At 35.9% G+C, this 18,949-nt stretch overlaps 1 protein-coding gene across 1 annotated transcript in view; it reads left to right on the top strand.

The window, feature by feature from the left end:
* The window catches only part of LOC106872178 (basic phospholipase A2 Cc2-PLA2-like), a 48,012-nt gene extending 45,403 nt beyond the window's left edge, over positions 1-2,609 (top strand). Inside the window, exon 5 of the mRNA XM_089347893.1 lies at positions 2,455-2,609. Coding sequence (XP_089204019.1) covers positions 2,455-2,582 — 128 coding nt within the window. The 3' untranslated portion in view covers positions 2,583-2,609. The remainder of the gene's footprint in view (positions 1-2,454) is intronic.
* Positions 2,610-18,949: the final 16,340 nt, after the last annotated feature.

The following is an 18,949-nucleotide window of genomic DNA, read 5'->3' as shown; positions in this document are numbered from 1 at the left end:
TGTACGTATATATGCACATACTCATTTATTATTTGTATATATATATATATATATATATATATATATATATATATATATATATATATATATATATATATATATATAATACAAATAATAAATGAGTATGTGCATATATACGTACATGTATGTACATACTTACATCTACCTGTATATATAGATGCATATCTGGAAACAAAGCGTAGACAAAATGATAAACGAGTACAGAAAACACACAGGCCACATAGAGAACATTTCCTTCATCAGCTGCCCCCATTCTAACACAGGCGTTTCGTATATATATATATATATATATATATATATATATATATATATATATATATATATATATATATATGTGAGTAAAAATAAATACAAAAAAGGGGTTTTAAATAAAATAATATATATATATATATACATGTATATATATGGGAGGGGATAAGTCTATTGCATCGAGACCAGTGTTTCACTGGTACTTAATTTATCGACCCCGAAAGATGAAAGACAAAGTCAATCCTGAGGGAATATGAACTCAAAGCGCAGTAACGGGCGAAATAACGCTAACCATTTCGTCTAGTGGGCAAACGATTCTGCCAGCTCACTGTCTTAATAATAATAAGAATGATTTCTTTTATTTGCCACCAAGGTGAAGGATGAGGTGGGAAATACAAAGACAGACAAAGTGAAACTTGAAAAAGTCGATGAAGGCTTTAAGAGGAAAGTTTCTGTACTCATTCCTTTTTAGCCTCGTCCACCAGACAACCTCTTTCGTCACAGCCACCGAACAAAGAACACAGCCTTGCCAACCTGATTATAGGAGTGCGGCGGGGCAATCATCATTATGGACTCGACAGATAGATGGATCCGTCCCACACGCGACAGCAGCTGGTTGACATAACTCCACAAGTCAGCAAATTCAGGACGCTGAACGAGTGCATGCAGAACGCTTTCGTCGCTCTGTGAACACATCGAACAAGCCCATCTGACAGCACATCCGTACTTGTAGAATTTATCTCGAACCGGTAGCGATCCCCAGTAGCACTGCAAGGCCAAAGACATCTGGAAATTATCCATAGTAGTCCCCGAGTAAGTGCCGCTGTGCATTGTAGCGATCCAGCTTCTGAAAACGGGTCCGAAACCAACAGTTTTAAGGACGGCTTCCAAGTAACGATGAAGAATTTAATGAAGAACCTGAATCTACAGATACAAAAATGCCAAATGGATCAAACAGACTGCAAAAAAGAACAAGCAGAGACAAATTGAGGAGTAGTGGAGCCAGAAACATCTGCATGGACAGTATACTTCGAAGCCGAAATGCTGATGTAGATCAAGCAACAAGATCAGTGTCTGAGAAGGTCAGGACCGAAAGCAGAAACTGAAGGTTTCTTATTGGCGGCACAAGATCAAAGCTTGCTTACCAAAAACTACCAGGTTATCGTTCTTCAAAACGGCTCTAACCCTAAATGCAGATTCTGCGATAAATTCGATGAAACAATAGACCATCTCGTCTCGAGATGTCCCGTACTGACGAAAAAAACGAATACAGAAATCGCCACGAAAGAGTAGAACAGTATTTACATTGGAAAATATGGAAAGGCTATAGAATCAGCACTCCTACTTACTGGTATGAACATCATCCTGAGCCAGTCGTTGAATATAAAGATGTCACTATCCTCTGAAATTTTCCAGTGAATACCGACAGAACTATCCAGGCTAACTGATCATCGTCATTAAAGACTGAGAAGAAAATACTTGTAGACTAATAGATGTAAGTGTTCCCACTGATAAAAATATATCTGTAAAGGAATTTGACAAATTAAGTAAATATAAGGAAATGGAAACTGAATTACAGAATATGTGGCATTTTAAAGCGAGAACTGTTCCTGTTATTGTGGGTGCCCTATGCATGATAAGAAAGGGATGTCAGAAACATCTAGATAATAACCCAAGAGAAACGTATCTTAGAGAAATCCTAAAATTGTGCTGAGGAAGTACTGCCCATATCCTGAAAAAACCCTATCAGTTTAAATGTATGTGTTGTATTACATGAATATATTTCGCTACTGCCCCTGCCACTCCCCCTCCTGAAGATTTCAGTCATATTGTAACATCTCTTCCCCTTCACTTGCCCTAGGACGCTGGGTGTGTATCGGTGAGTGATTGTAACAAACATGCAGATTTAAAGTTAATAATAATAATAATAATAATAATAATAATAATAATAATAATAATAATAATAATAATAATAATAATAATAATAATAATAATTGCCAAGGCACACAGAGCTGCGCTCGGTAGTGAAGTGAAAGCACGTTATAAAAATAAAACTACTGAACAACAATAATAATAATTTAGTTATAATCATTTGTTTCTAAATGGATGTAAACCAAAATGCCGTTTTCTGTATTATATAATTTTTCCCTACTGCTAATGATACTTTTAAATTCATTATTTCAGTTAACACACAGAAATGTCTGAAGTCTAGGTGTACATGTGACAGATTAAAAGCCACATGTCTTCGTGACCACATGGATGAATATAACCCGTCGTTCCTCGGAAGATTCTTGGACCAAATAATTGGATGATATCTAGTAAAATCACACGTTTTGTAACTTCGTTATTATTATTATTATTATTATTATTATTATTATTATTATTATTATTATTATTATTATTAACCTCATCACCATTTTTATTATTGATTTGACTCAGGTTCTGACATATTCATCGAAGGATTTATTTGGGTTGTGAGTTACTACATGTAACTTTAGGTATCCACAAGCTTTCAATAGTCTTTCAAGTGCTTAGAACCCTCCTGATAATCTTTCCTATCCCTAAGAGGCAAACTTTCTGTTGAAGCTCTAGAGGACATTCTATTTCAATCTCCTTCAACCATTTGTGCATATCTCTGCATTATTACTATCATTATTATTATTAATTGTCTTTGCACCGCTTCTGACGCTGGAGATGTACTACGGTGTCAGCTGTTCACTACAAGTGAACTAAGGTAACACCCCTTATTTTTCGAGCACAATCCGGAGTATTCGAGCGGTTTCAAGCAGTGCTGTTTTCTGCAAGTACTCCAATCTTATTGCAGCCCCTATTTGTTCCATATACTTCTTAAGATTTTTTCTCACTGTTCCCAGGGCTCCGACAATTATTGGTACTACTACCAACTTTTTCATTGACCACAACTGCTTAACCTCCAAAGCTAACCTGTCATATCTATCGACTTTTCTTTCTTCCTTATCGCATACCTTGTTGTCAGCTGGGCATGCTATATCTATGATCCAGCATCGTTTTCTTTCTTTATCAATTAACACTATGTCCAGCTTCCTATTCTCTATCTCATGGTCGCACTGAATCATAAAATCCCATTTCGATGAGGCCTTCGGGCTTATGTTCGTACAACTTTTTGCTCTGTCAAGTCCATACGTTTTGCAATGTGTCCAATGGCCAATCCTTGCTATATTGTCATGACATCTCTTATATTTTTTCTGGTCTAGTGGCGTACATTGACAGGTATTATTATTATTATTATTATTATTATTATTATTATTATTATTATTATTAGTTCTTCTTCTTCTTCTTCTTATTATTATTATTAGTTCTTATTGTACATATTCCCTGAGTTATTTTTTCTAAGTTATGTTACGTGTTTTCAAATCAGTTCATTCTCTGCAAGACAACATTTAAGACTTAGGGTACTGACGACATTGAAAAATACGTTTTACAGATGTACGAAGAGAACCGACGTGCTACACATACTTGATATGAAATTTATAATATTTTGTGATAAATAAAGTCTAATTTCTTCAACTGAGAAATGTTTACTCATTCCACGTGCTGAGCTAAAGATAAAAACGATAGAAAGTAACTACCTAAAGTAAATTCTATTTAGCTGAGAATACTGCAGACGAAAGCAAGACAATGAGATTGCTCTACTTTATTCCTAACACTACACATTTCTTTAAATTCTCTTAGTTGCCTGTGGAAAATCACTAATCAGAAAAGCACTGAAAATTACCGCTTACTATAATTACTGGATAAAGAATGAAAACTGATGACACACTTTGATACGGCTTTGTTTAGTTCGTCAAGGGTGTGACAGTAGTCTTAACCAATCAATTAAAATAGAATCCAATTTATCTATTTCATAGGCAGTCATAAAGAAAAAAAAATGAATGAGAAGCATCGCTTAAATAGTTACAAATTACCATTATCGCTCGAACTTCTGGAAAGAGCAGCTAAAATTTTCAAAACCATATATTACCGTTTTGGTCAGTTTAATGTGTACTATTAGATGTCACAGACTGAGTTTGGGTGTGACAGCAGGATTACAAGCGTGAAATCTTCCCGGATGCACATTACCACTCCATCGCGAATTCTTCCTCTCCTGTCTGTTCGTAATGCAGAATACTTTGATGTGTCTATCTCAACATCTGATATATCAGCGTTCAGGTGTGTTTCTGTTAGTGGCATGAATATTGTTTGATTACATGTATCTAAGTCTTTCAGTGATGGGGATTTGTGTTTGTGATATATTATAAGGTCTCTAACATCCAACAAGAATACTGGAGTGACATACAGGATATCAGAAATGGCAAGTGGTTTGACATTTGTAGAGGCGTCAATGGTGGTCACTCTGGATCTTGAGTGCTGGGACGTATTTCTCAAACTCAGTGTCTGATGGAAGCAGGTCAGTTGCCTTACAATCTTCTGTGCCATCACCAAAACAGATTGCTGTTCAGTAGCTGCGGTCGGCAGCTACATATTTTTCCTGTTAAGAGGAAAGTGCGCGCGCAATCCACATATTTCTAAGGTAGATACATCGTGTTTTGTGACGTAGGTTTGTGTCTTCGTTGATCCTGATGGAGTTGTTTATCTCCTCACGGTCAATCATTCCTGGCCTTAGGGCAAGCGAAATGAGTACCGCTCCCATTAGACTTGAGATGAGCAAATATACAGCCTGTCCCTACGTCTCTATGTCAATAGGTACCCTTTGTATAGCAATTACAGACTATTTGGACTCTCTTTATTCCGGAGCCATTGTCTTCGAAGGTTTTATTTTTTTTTGTTTTGGCGATTGCCTTGGACTCATGGCCATCCACAGCTTGCTTGCTTGTTCTTGCCTTCATCTTCATCTTTAGCTTTTGTTTTTCCTGGTCGACATTTAATTTGCTGCTGTTTTTTTCTTCTCCTTGGACTCACAGTTGTCCAGAGTGGTGATGTCTGTTTTGTGTTGTTCTCTCTCTCACAGCATCATCCTGACTCTTCTCTGATTTCATTGAGTACCTAGTTCCTTTTTCACCTTGTGTTTGTGTCTCCTCTTTGAATATACTGTCTAGGAACACCATGTGTGGTTTATTCAAGGCATACGAACGAATAAATTTGTACCTTTGTCTTTCAATTTGAGCCATGATTCGTTGAAAACCAAAGATCTTAAGGGTCTCCGCAATTAGAGTATTTGGTGGTGATCCTTTGACAAGGTTCAACACAAAGAGCATCGTTTTAAATTCTTGAAACAGCTAATTTCTGTATAGTTTAAAGTTAATATTATTTTCGACTTAGTTGATTTTGATAGTTGACTTTGCTGAGGTTCATGCTATTGAGACAGGAGAGTAGAAAGAAATAGAAGCATATATGCAGAAAGAGTGGGATGTAAAGGCAATCAAGAAAAGAGAGAAAAAGAGAGACGAGACAGAGAAATGTAAGTGGGGATGAAGAGGATAAGAGAGAGGGACGTAGGAAATTAGAGATAAATATGGAGAGAAAGAGGGGTAAAGAAAGAGAGAGGTATGTAAAGATAGTCAAGAAAGGCAGAGAGAGGAGAGAGACAGAGAAACGTAAATGGAGATTAAGTCACCGAGAGAGAAAGATGGGGATAACATTAGAAGGATTTTCTCTTAATTCATGTAATAAATCTTAAGGTAAAAAGTAAAATCAAATTGCCTCCTTCCTACCTTTCTAAAAGACATAAACAACATAAGTAAATGAAATATATTGAATGAGGAATTAAACAACTAATTTCTGTATTTGGTTCTCGAGAGACATGACCTACTTTATGTTGGTCCTTCAAACAGCAAGCTAGCATCCATTTGCTTGTTTGCACAATATGATAGCATTTTCTAAATTATCTTATTTATATTTTTTATTTGTTTTTAGTTTTTCGACTGCAGCCATAATTTGCCCATACTGGGACACCGCTGTGAAGGGTTTAGTCATACAGATCAGCCCCAGCACTTTTATTTTAAGGCTGACAGTTTTTCTATCGGACCCTTTTGCTGTACCTCTAAGTTACTGGGATTTCAAAAAATCAATAGTGGTTGTCAAGCGTATTGAGGGGACAAACATAAACACAAACACACACACATAAACACGTGCAGAGACACATACACACACATATACATGGGGCTTCTTTCAGTTTCCGTCTATTATATCCATCAAAAGTCTTTAGTTTCCCAGGGTCTATGGCAAAAAACACTTACCTAAGGTACCGCGCAGTGAGACCGAACTCAAAACCACATGGTTGCGAAGCAACCTTCTCAACCACAAAGTCACGCCTGTAGACAAGAGGACTTTTGTACAAGTAGGTGTAACTGGAGGTCTGTCAAAGTCTACTCTAAAAGCAACTAAGCGCCAGTTTATCAGTTGCTGCTACGTAATGTCTGTTTTTTAGATTAAAATTGGCACTTTGTCTAACTTGACACAGATTAAAGTCTAGCCTATCAATCAAGTACACAGTATTACAGTTTCTTCAATCAAATGATCATTTAATTAGTGTAAATTTCCTAAATGTATAAATCAATGAAGAATAGATCAGTGTAGATAAGTGCAGCAATAATTCAGCACGAAACTGTTAAAGGAACACACGCTTTAATAATTTACTGTAATAGCCTTATAGATTCAATAGCAACTAAAGTATTTTAATGAAGAAACTAACAGTAATGTTCAATGTTTATACAGTCGTTTCTGAATGAAATACCGTGATCGCGGGGTGGAGTATATGGATAGCTTGGTGAGTGATCTTACATATTCTCTATCCTCCAGGGGAATCACAACGGTCAGCAGACCAGAGCTCTTACTAATCTGACATCATTTTAATTTTCGTTTTTTTTTCTGTCCCTATCCACAATCTGTACCTGTTATCCCCACCTAAATGACAGTACCCCATTTTCACTATACAATGAATAAATAAATAAAATGATATAAAAAGCTGAATACATTTATGCTGGACATCTCTCTTTTTCCCTCTCATTTACTCTCTCTCCCTCGCAGTAATGAAAACTTGGGAATCCAAAATTTCAGGATCGCAGGTCCGGATTCGGCTCGGAATGTTTTTAATTTACTCACGGAGTCGGCTTGATTACAAAATGGTAGGACATATTGGGCTACAGCCTCCTGGAGTAAAGTTGAAAAAGTGTGACACACTGACACACTGACATTTGCATTATATTATATTATATATATATATAGGTTAAAGTAAAAAGGCGAGGCAAACAAATTAACAAGACTTGACTAGGATATTTAATTTAATTTAGCTATATAAAAGGGTAAAGACCCCTTCGGTCATGAATGACCATGAGATGATACCTAGAAAGTTCCCCTCCGAAGCACATGTCCGGGTGACGTTGTTTATGAAACATCAGCAGTTACCCATACATACCAGCCTATCTTCGCCACGCCACTGATGATATCCAAGAGAACGTCAAAAGCCGGTACAAGAACACAATACACTGCCCAGTCCGAGAATCGAACTCACTACCTCATGATCGTGAAACCGACGCTCTAACCACTGAGTCATGCGCCTTTACCTTTAGCTATATATTGGGATATCCTAGCTAGTGGAAAATCGTGCGGAACCAAAGACTCCATGTGCTGAGTATTCTGTTATTGAAGATAGATAGGTAGAGATAAGTTAAACGTTTTTAACAGTGAAATAAATGGAATATCAGAGCTTCATCAATGACAGTTGTTGTGGTTCCTTAAGTCCAGAGAGGGAAGTGAACGCAGGTGAGATCGATGCAGGATGGGTCGAAACTATCGTTGAGAGCAATAAAGTTTCTCGTATATTCCATTTTCCGTCTCTATCATTTGTTATATACTCAAAGAACACCCAGGAATTCCTGAGATAGATCCAGCAACAAGTGTGTAAATACCGTGTTCGACGTCAAGTAGCCACAGTTAGTGATCGTGCTCCATCGGTGAACTACTAGGTACGTAATCGTGTTTCATCGGCTAACTACTAGGTACATACCCAATGATTGTATCTGATATGCAGAACGTTCCACCGACTTATTTTTCTCCGCCATATTGTTGATATTTATATCAAAGATTATACATATCACTTATAATACTTTTCTCAGTGTTTAAATGATTAATCTTAGAATTAGTTTTTTGTTTTAAATATGTATTTAAAAAATCAAGATTGTTGAAAACAGTTAAATATCTCCGTAATGTCAAGAAATACAAACAACTACTTTGAATGACGAAGCTGTTAAACAAAGATATTGATTTTCAGATCAGTAGTATTAATGTTATTCTTTTTTTTTTTTTTGCAATTAAGCACATTCATTATATTTCAACTAAAATGTGATCAGACACTCTTAAAATGTATTACAATTCTAACAGTCTCGGGTACTTTTAAGCAAATCTTCATCTTCCTTCTGTGAACCAAAACCCAACGAAGAGATTCAAAAGTAGATGTCGTCTGTTGTTCAGTTATATCACTTAAGACAACCAGTCTGCCAAACAATAGTGAAGTAATGTGAGTATTTGTTGAAGATTTTATCATGGAGTTTCTTCTCTTTATTATTCTTAATCCATTTACTAGTACTGTATATTATACCTATTTCTCAATTTGGGAATCTACCAAAAAAAAAATGGAAGTAAAGCAAAAAAGCATCATGCTCAGGTTTCACAATGTTATTTATTTAAATAGGTATATGTGTTTTTTTGTGTGTGTGTGAGTGTATTTATGGCAATTTGCTCTATTTACCTTCAAGTTCGACGAATACCAAAGTCTCTTGAACGTTTGATGCCTTGCGGTATTTGCTCTGACTCTGTACAGTCCGTGTTCAAAACCCGCCGACCTCTACGTTGTCTTTCATTATTCGAAAATACATAAAATTGTACCAATCCAGTGCAGAGCATATGTAAAACTGCAAGAGGACCTATCAAGATGCCTTGCAATATATCATCCAGCTGTTCGCATTCTGACAGCAACGCCTGCGATGCCAAGCTTTATAGGTCCAAGTCACCAGCCTTTCCTTCGGATACATATTGGCGGTGGGGAGAAGGGAGACATGCATGCAGATATATGCATGGATAATTGCCAGGCTTCCTCGAAATATTGTTGCCCAGCCTTGCGCAAACTTGTGCTAATACACGCTCAACTTTGACTGATGGATGTCCAGCAAGTATGATGCCGGATCCAAACGACACCAAATTGGTTATCAGTTCGATACTATATCAAAAAGCTTACGCATCCATTTTATAATCATTCTCAGGTGTATTTCTTTAGCCAACTCTATCAGATATACTTCGCAGTGTGAACTGAAGCTTTCTTAATTACAAATATATTGGATATGAGATATTTCCGCGCAGAATTTTTGGTGCTTCCTCCTAGCGTCGCTGATCCGACGCTGGCTTATTTGACATCGGACGCTTCGACATCGGGACTTTTGGCATTGGGAATTTTTTTATTCTACTTTCAACAAATTTATCACAAAAAAAAAAAAAAAACTTCGTTCAAGTAACGGCTTCAATTTATATATATGATAACTAGTGAAATATTGACGAAACGCGGAAAGGAAAAAAAAATTTCATAATGGATTTCTGTACAGCTTTGTTAAGGTAGAACTGACTGTGAGTTTAAATTTTGGCGTTGTTAGCAGAAAAATCGGAGAGCGGAGGAGAGAGCGAGAGAGAAAGAGAGAGAAAGAGAGAAAAAAAGAGACAGAGAGAAAGAGGGAGAGAGAGGAAAAGAGAGCGAGAGGGAGAGATGAAGAAACAGATAGAGTGAGACAGAAGCATGAAGTATCAAATGCTACAAATATATTTCGCTGTGTCTCTTTCTCCCTCTCTCTATGTTCATGTGCGTGAGCCTACTTTTCTTTATATATATGAGAGAGGGAAAGTATTTATGTTAACCGGTTTCAATTAATAAATTGTAATGTCTCTCTCTCTCTCTCTTGTCTCTCTCTCTTTGTCTCTCTCATTTCTCGCTTCTCTCTCTCTCTCTCTCTCTCTCTCTCTCTTTCTCTGTCTGTATAAGTATATTTCTGCGTGTGCATGCGTGGGTGCGCGTGTTTACATGCAATGGGTAAAAGTGCTATCGCCAAAATAGATTCAACGTCCAGTCAGGCGTACCATATCACCAGCGCCGAATGAGCCGCACCCAGTTGTCTCATTCTGGAATAAAATTTAAGAAAAATTATGATTGTGATGTCACCTAAAGGATAACACAAATTGAGTAAATTTGCGATAAAACTAAGATGCAGACTTTTATTCGTATGAAATACACAAATTTTCTGCTTCGACTTTAGCTGGTAACGACATATTTATATGCTTCTTGCACTCTCTTCTTATAACGATCAACGCTCCGTGAGAAATATGTTACAATACTCATTAGTTCCATTAGTTCTATCTGTTTCATTGGAAAACTATGATAGAAACAGCCTTTTTAGAATACTTATGTAATTACATAAAATTATGCACAGCTTACCATAAAAGATGTATTTCTCGCTAAACAGTACATAATTTCGTATTATCTGTTGCCAGTTTTATTCTGCTCATTTACGCACCAAGTGATAATAAATTATTACCTATATACCACCAGTATATAAATACATTTATATATTTTATAGATTCTTACATACAAGATGCAAATATCGGCTTTACGGTAGAATAACGATGTTATATATTTTGTCCTTTCTAGTTACTGACCTCAAATTACATAGGAGAGAACTTTGTGTTTAAACAGAGTGATGTTGATAAAATAAATATCAGTTATATAATAAACCTTAAAGCAGCGTGTGGCAGAATCGTTAGCACTCCAAGCAAAGTGCTTAGAAGCATTTCATCTGTCTTCACGTTCTGAGTTCAAATACCGCTGGGGTTGACTTTGCATTCTATCCTTTCGGGGTCAACAAAATAAGTGCCAGTTGAGCACTTATTTACACCAAATATATACACGGCTCAAGTGTTAATTCCCTTCTTTCCTATATCTCATTTATCAAATTTAGCCGCGAGTTAAGGTTAGAAAAATATGAGACTTGAAGAAGTTAAGTGATAATGTGAAATATTACAAATTGTAATTTTTATTATTCTTTTATTATTTACAGTTTTCTGTATTTGGACTAGCGCCATGCTGATTATATCGATCTCAGTACTTAGTCTGATACTTTCGTTATCGATCTCAATCGTTTGGTAGATTAAGCACACGGCTTGACGTAAAACGACGTAACTCAATGAGGTACTGTTGATCAATGTCGTTATTTACATAGAAACACATACCCACTCACTCACTCACTCACTCACTCACTCACTCACTCACTCACTCACTCACAGACGGATGCATATGGTCACATACACGCACACACGTACACACACAAACTCACCCACATACACACACACACATGATAGGTATCCATACGGTATTCATCAATCAAATTCACCTTAAAGTCATTGGCCAAAACATACACAAAATATACACAGTCACTAACAAACGCACGCACGCAGTTACACATACGCGTGCGCACACACACATAAACATACACCCACATCTCTCTCTCATGCGCACACACTCACTCACTCGCTTTCTCACTCTCTCTATCACACACTCACACTCACCCCCGTACACGCATATGAGAGGCTTCCGTATGGTATTTATCTACCAAATTCCCTTTAACGTTGGCGGCCAACACAACTAGGCTACAACTGTAAAAGAAATACAGATATTACATTAATCAGAAAACTTCTAATTTAAATAGAAGTTTTGAAAAAAAAAATGTTTTGAGAATAGAAATACCAATAAGCTGGTATTTACATTACTCTACCAATAATTATAGCAGGATAATTCAACTGAGGCGCAAACAAAACGTTAAGTTAACGATGAAAAAAGCGCCGCTCATTTCGAAATATAAGGAATAGTGAGGTAATCGAGAAGAAACAATAGTGTTATGAAGGATAGAATAAAGTTCTAGCTACTATGACAGTAAGCTGCACAATTCACATACACACACACACACACACACACACACACACTCTCTCTCTCTCTCTCTCTCTCTCTCTCTCTCTCTCTCTCTCTCTCTCTCAAGTCGAGAGAGGTGGTCAAATAATGAACATTACCACAGTTTAGAGACACCAGAGGCCGCAGCTATGTCAGATTGTAACAACATTTAGTAAGTTCTCGTAATAATATTGACGCTAATTAACATGTCGTTGGCAAGATAAGGAAGTGGGAGTTCGGATGTACAATGATAAAACAGTTAGAAAGGCACGTGACTCTTTGGAGGATTGGCACACACATAAAAGGCAAGCAGTAAGCAGAGGTCAGTCGGTGTGAAGCCGGACGACGAAGACCTACATTTCACAAAACATCTTAGCTGTGCACGATTTCTCTGGGCAAGTTTTGATAGGCTGGTTTGTAGCTTCCTTGCAGCTAACTTTGCTGCTGAAGCCAGGAGGTCGAGTTTTGCAACAGATTAAAGCAAGCTTTAATACTATTATTCTATTAGTAGTTAAATTTTAAATTATATTGTTTATAGAGTAACAGACATTTTGCCCGTAGGATTAAGCTGTGGTAGTGTTTCATTTCATGTCAACATTTTTCGCATAAAACTCGACGGAGTCAATATTGGCATTTGTTCCAAAATAATTTATGAAATAAGTACCATTGGTTTACAGCTATTGATTCAGTTAACTTTGCCAATTCCACAACTAATCTGTGGCCTTGTGCTAATGTTAAAAATAATTTCCATCATCGATCCTAATCAGAACAGACAGATTAATTCGAATAAAATAAATCAATGACCGTAAAGAAAATTATAAATGAACATTAATTCACAAAAACTATATAGATTTTACTTTATATTTCTTTTTAATTATTATTTAAAAAATCGTTAATTTTTCAACGTATCTGATTTATTTTCATCAAATACTTTATTTTGTTGTTATAAATATAACAACTATAGATTTCATTAAGCTGATAATAAAGAGAATATTAATGAGAAATTAGGTTCATCGTTTAATCTATAATTTAACCGATTTTGTTTGTTCATAATCAATTACTTATTAGTACTTGTTGACTTGTACCTAGATCACAAGAAAACATATGCTTCCGAAGATATTTAATTCTATAACACCAAATGAACCTCTTCTTTGTAATTTTACCACCTACTGTTAACATCTAGTGAACGCTATTGAATTCTTGTCATATTTACTGACATTACTGAAAACGATTTATGTTCTGAATGATGCAATTTTGAAATCGAAATGTATGCGATGCAGCTAACGTCAAATGCCATACAATTATTTGAAGTGTGTATGTGTGTGTGTGTGTGTGTGTGTGTGTGTGTGTGTGTGTGTGTGAGAGAGAGAGAGAGAGAGAGAGAGAGAGGATATGGAATCATTTTGGCTTTTACCTAAAATCTTCACAGTGCAAGTTGGAAATGACTTCGAGTTTTAAGTGAAACCGTTTCGAGAATTATGACATTGCAGCAATTATTCATAAGGAAATGCATGCATTAATTAATATATGGCTCAACTTCATTAAAATAGCATGCTGAGCGCATGTTTCAAAAACATTTTCCTAATTTGCTACTTAGTCATTGAAATTAAGTCATTCGGATATTTATTTTTCACTAAACTCAAAGAAATAGGTTCTTCCACCATCCTCCATAGTCGTTGGTAGCAGGTAATTAAGACACAGCAAATACGCATTCTCAAAATCTCTGATAATTTCTCCTGACCATCCAACATAGGCGTAGGAGTGGCTGTGTGGTAAGCAGCTTGCTTACGAACCACATGGTTCCGGGTTCAGTCCCACTGCGTGGCACCTTGGACAAGTGTCTTCTACTATAGCCTCGGGCCGACCAAAGCCTTGTGAGTGGATTTGGTAGACGAAAACTGAAAGAAGCCCGTTGTATATATGTATATATGTATGTGTGTGTGTGTATATGTTTGTGTGTCTGTGTTTGCCTCCCCCCAACATCGCGTGACAACCAATGGTGGTGTGTTTACGTCCCCGTAACCTAGCAGTTCGGCAAAAGAACCGATAGAATAAGTACTAGGCTTACAAAGAATAAGTCCTGGGGTCGATTTGCTCGACTAAAAGTGGTGCTCCAGCATGGCCACAGTCAAGTGACTGAAACAAGTAAAAGAGTAAAAGAGCATAAAAGAGTATAGATAATAAAACCAAAACAGCATCACAAGTCTTTTTTTTTCAGAGCCAGAAAATATTTGATCAGAAGGAGAAATTATAAGCAGCGGTTCAATTTATAATCACAATAGAGTACTGTTCCCACATTTGAAATATAGCTGCTGCAATACAAGCAATTATCCCAAACACCATTCACAAGAAAGTAATCTGATTGGCACGACCAGCATATTTCCGTCTTTTTGCTATACCCTTACTAGAACGTCCTTTGCTCACCCGAATCAGCAAGTTGCATACCAGCACAACTCAACCCCTCCATCTAATACAACATCACCTATCTTATACATCCGTTACTCGGTTTCCTTCCCCTAAGCACTAATTAAAATCCTTCCCCCGCTAGAACATCGATTTCTACAGTATCGCTTTTCCATTCACCTTTCTCCTTGACAGTAAAGAAAGTAAAAATCAAAATGTCATCAACCCGAATGACTTACAAAAGTCATGGTCACAGCCCCTTTCTTCTGACAAATCAATAAAAATGACAACGTTACTGCTGAATTAAAATTACATAATTTATTTCAACCTGTAAGCAATAATATATTTTCAGAATTTTATCTGAGAATTATGTCACATTATTGTGACATATTCTCTCTATTTACTTTTATTAATGTTTGAAATTTCTTTTATGTATTTTAAAAAGATATTGGATGATGATTTATATCATAAAATGCATTTAAATGTGTCGAAGTGTATTATTTAAGACTTTTACAAGAAAATAGTATTAGAAATATGAGATTCCAGTGAGGCTCTAACAACATTTATTCACTGATGTATTGATGCATTTATTATTACACAATATTCCCTTTTATATTTCGATCTATTCTTGAAAAATTAATCATATATTTACATTTCAAACGTAGGTTAGCCAGGTCTACTAAATATAGTAAGAAATATAAATGAATGAGTAAAATATGTTGAACACCTATTGTCACAGGTTTTCTCGATCAGTGTTGACATAAAGTGTTAAACAAAGGCAAGTAAAAGAGTGTATGTATATATATATATATATATATATATATATATATATATATATATATATATATATATATATATATATATATATATATATATATATATATGTATATATATATATGTATAATGTTATACTTTAAGAACTGTGTGAAAAGCCTAGTTTAGGAAAAACTGACACATTTTACCAATGCCAAAATTCTAGTCTAAATTATTTGAAAGATTTACAAATTTGAAATTTCTCAGATCATTGCGATTTTAAGTTAGAAAGACGGTTACGCATAATTTTTTTTTAGCTAAGAAAAACGTATAAATTGCTTTTATAATTATCGGAGTTACAATACTTGTTATCAGTGGTCAACTGGTTAGAGTAACACTTATACGAGCGAATTATGTGGGTGAGAACTCGACATTCTCTGGGTGTCACTCCCGTTGTTGCGGTATATGCTCTGTCATGAATGACAGGTCGGTGAGTGAGACATTCTACACTTAACTGTGCTCTGTCGTGGAAAAAGATCTGAACAGGGACACGTCCTTGGTCACCGGCGATTTCAATCTATTAACTGGAGTTCACGAAAGAAGATACGAGAGCGTTTTCAGCTCTTTTGGTTCTGGTGCACGGAACGAAAGTGGCGTGATGTTCCTGGACTTTTCCAAAAGTCATGGGCTACACATTGCTGGCTCCTGGTACTAATAACTGTTTATACCAGAATTTGATTTTCTATTTTAAATCAGAAGCGATATCAGATACCACGACTCTTTACACGGTCTGCAAGACTGATGGGAATGAGAGGAAAGGTATATTGAAACCGAAAACCTGGGCCGTAAGATTAGACTTGCCAAAGGCATCCAAAGTGACGGTGGAACTTGAAAGCAAGAAAAGGGAATAAACAGCATAAGGTACCTTTCACACTCACCAATCTGTTGCCTTAGATTTTTACTTTATATTGACCACTGAAAGACAAAGTGCACCTTGGTAGGATATGATCCGAAAACACATTAGGTATACGAGACAGATTACCGAATCTCTCCATCATTTTTGCAAGACGGTAGAATAGGAAGGAATTCCAACCACGTTTCGTGGTTTGCTACCCCAACAGCTCCTTTATAGGATCCAGTAGCTAAAGACATCATCAAGAGGAACCATGTCCGGTTTCGGCCCCTACTCCTCTACCGTTTTCGACGTGGCACCCCCCCCCCCCCACTTTCGGTGGTGTCTTCAGCTCTGGTGTTGAGTGCAATTCTCCTTTTTGTTTTTTTCTTCTATTTCCTGGCCTCTTCGATGCAGCGTCAACGAGTGTCAGCGGTACAAATGTTATTCTGACTACCTGAAGACAGATCTTCCAGTATTCCAAATTATACAAAAATCAAACTAAACAGATTTCTTCATAGCCGTGTGGTCTGACTGCATGTATCACAAATGACTTTCGAACGCGTGAAGGACATTACAAATGCCATCTTAAGACTAATAGAAAAACGTACAATACTATGAATGCCTTCAACTGAAAAATCAAACACGAAGCACAGTGATATAAAAATACTCATATACTGCTACAGAATATGCAAACTATCCCATTAGGCTATAAGCACCAAGTTCAACACTTTAACATTTACAAGCACCATTATTGGACCATCCAATGCACTCAAATTCTGGTTTTCAACTTGTTCAGGTAACAATAATATCACAAATCTATCTGCTTTTTATCATAAACAATCCCCTCTAACTTCAGCAAGTCAACTACAACAATTCGATCCCGACATCACATTCTGATCCACACACGTAGATATCACTCATCTTTAGGAAAATTCCACAACTCACTTCGAACCGTCCAGTTTGTAATTATTACCACAATCACGGTGACATATATCATAAAAAAACAAAAAGAACAAAAAACAAACTGTAGAACGAATCAAGACTTTAAAATAATTTCTATGTAATTTTTCACATATTGCTGAGAAATCTAAAATGCCATTCTTTTAGAGGATAGTGTATTTTAACAGGTTTATGTTGATCTGCTGTTCTTAAGTAGGTATGCGTCCCTTCTCGTCTCAAATAATTACAAAACAGTATTAGCAAAGTAGCCCTATTACAATTATATCGTGAGACGTCTGAAAAAAGTATGTAGCTTTATCAATTATCTTTCTAAGAAGAAAAAATGTCAGATAAAAAAACTTAGAATAGTCTAACACGTTGAAAGGAAAATGTATGATATAAAGTTGAGCCAAAATCATTGAAAAATGCTACACAAATTGAGTAATGAATTACACGGATAAAGAATAATCATGAAAAAACATCAGAAATTTCAACGAAATATATTTCTTCAAAGAGACGAAAAAGTGGGAAAATATTGTTTAGAAATATATGAAGAGATAGAATTTTAAAAGTTATCCAGTGAAGAAAACAACTCTAAAGCATCAGTATAGACGTTAATCCAATAATTTCGACCAAACAATGCAACAAATCACTTAGCTTAAAACTTACAACCATTCAACACTTAGCTACCCATTTATTGTCCAAACTATGGGAATTTCATTTATTTTTCGAATTGTATTATAGTTAATGGTCTCTTCAATAATCAGTTCTGCGGATATTATTTTTCACTCCACCACTAGTTTTCGTGGATTGTCATTTCTTTTATTTGAAAATAGTGACACATATTTCTGGAGAAGATGGAAATCGGAAAACATTCACTGCCTCCGCATTATCACATTTTCATACACTCACACTGTTTGATATTCCAGCTTTATGTTGTACAAATATTAATAGCTATCTGGATGATTATAGCGGTTCAGGCACCCAAACTTGATTTTGGTTCCTCTACATTACACCGTCGGTCAGAAATTCCTACAATCATCTATTTTCCAATTAACTAGAACTGTATAACAACACTAAGCTACAAGCACAATTTTTAGTATCCACTAACCAATTTCTTCATTTTGAATGCAATATATACAAATAAGGATAACATTTTTCCCCCAAAAGAGACATTCGTAAATGTTTTAGAAATTGAAAAGGAATGTAAGTACTTATAGATATTGACCACACATAAGCCGACAGTTTATAGCAAGCATAAAAACAACGAAGATTTTCGAAATTTTCCTACCCTTTTAAAATTCTTGTACGCAAATAGCCTAAATATTATTGGTGTTTTTAATTTCTGAAGTAGTCCAACATATACTCATTTTCGATACAATCAGAGTTCGTTAATTAAGATATAACAATAAAAAAGACGTATTCTGCCATACGTTACCTAACTTCGATTCCTCTGGCTACAGTACACAGGGAAAGCAATGTTTCTAAAATAGTCAATAGTGAATGCGTCTTGAGTCAAGTCATATACACTAAGCAATCAATGCACAGAAAACATTAATTTAACCTGGTGCAGGTCTCTCTGAATAATTTAGTCTTTCTGAACGAATCGTTCAATTTATATTCCTTTTTGTTATATTTCTTAACATCAGTTTATCACCCGCTACAACTATTCCGTTACCGCTAAGTACACTACTATTACTGTTCCATACTTCTATTACAACTTTAGTATT

This window comes from Octopus bimaculoides, chromosome 2 (genome assembly GCF_046866305.1).
Source record: "Octopus bimaculoides isolate indiv1 chromosome 2, ASM4686630v1, whole genome shotgun sequence".
In the NCBI taxonomy this organism is placed as follows: domain Eukaryota; kingdom Metazoa; phylum Mollusca; class Cephalopoda; order Octopoda; family Octopodidae; genus Octopus; species Octopus bimaculoides.
Note: the sequence above shows the minus strand (reverse complement) of the source record. Positions and strands in the feature narration are given on the sequence as shown.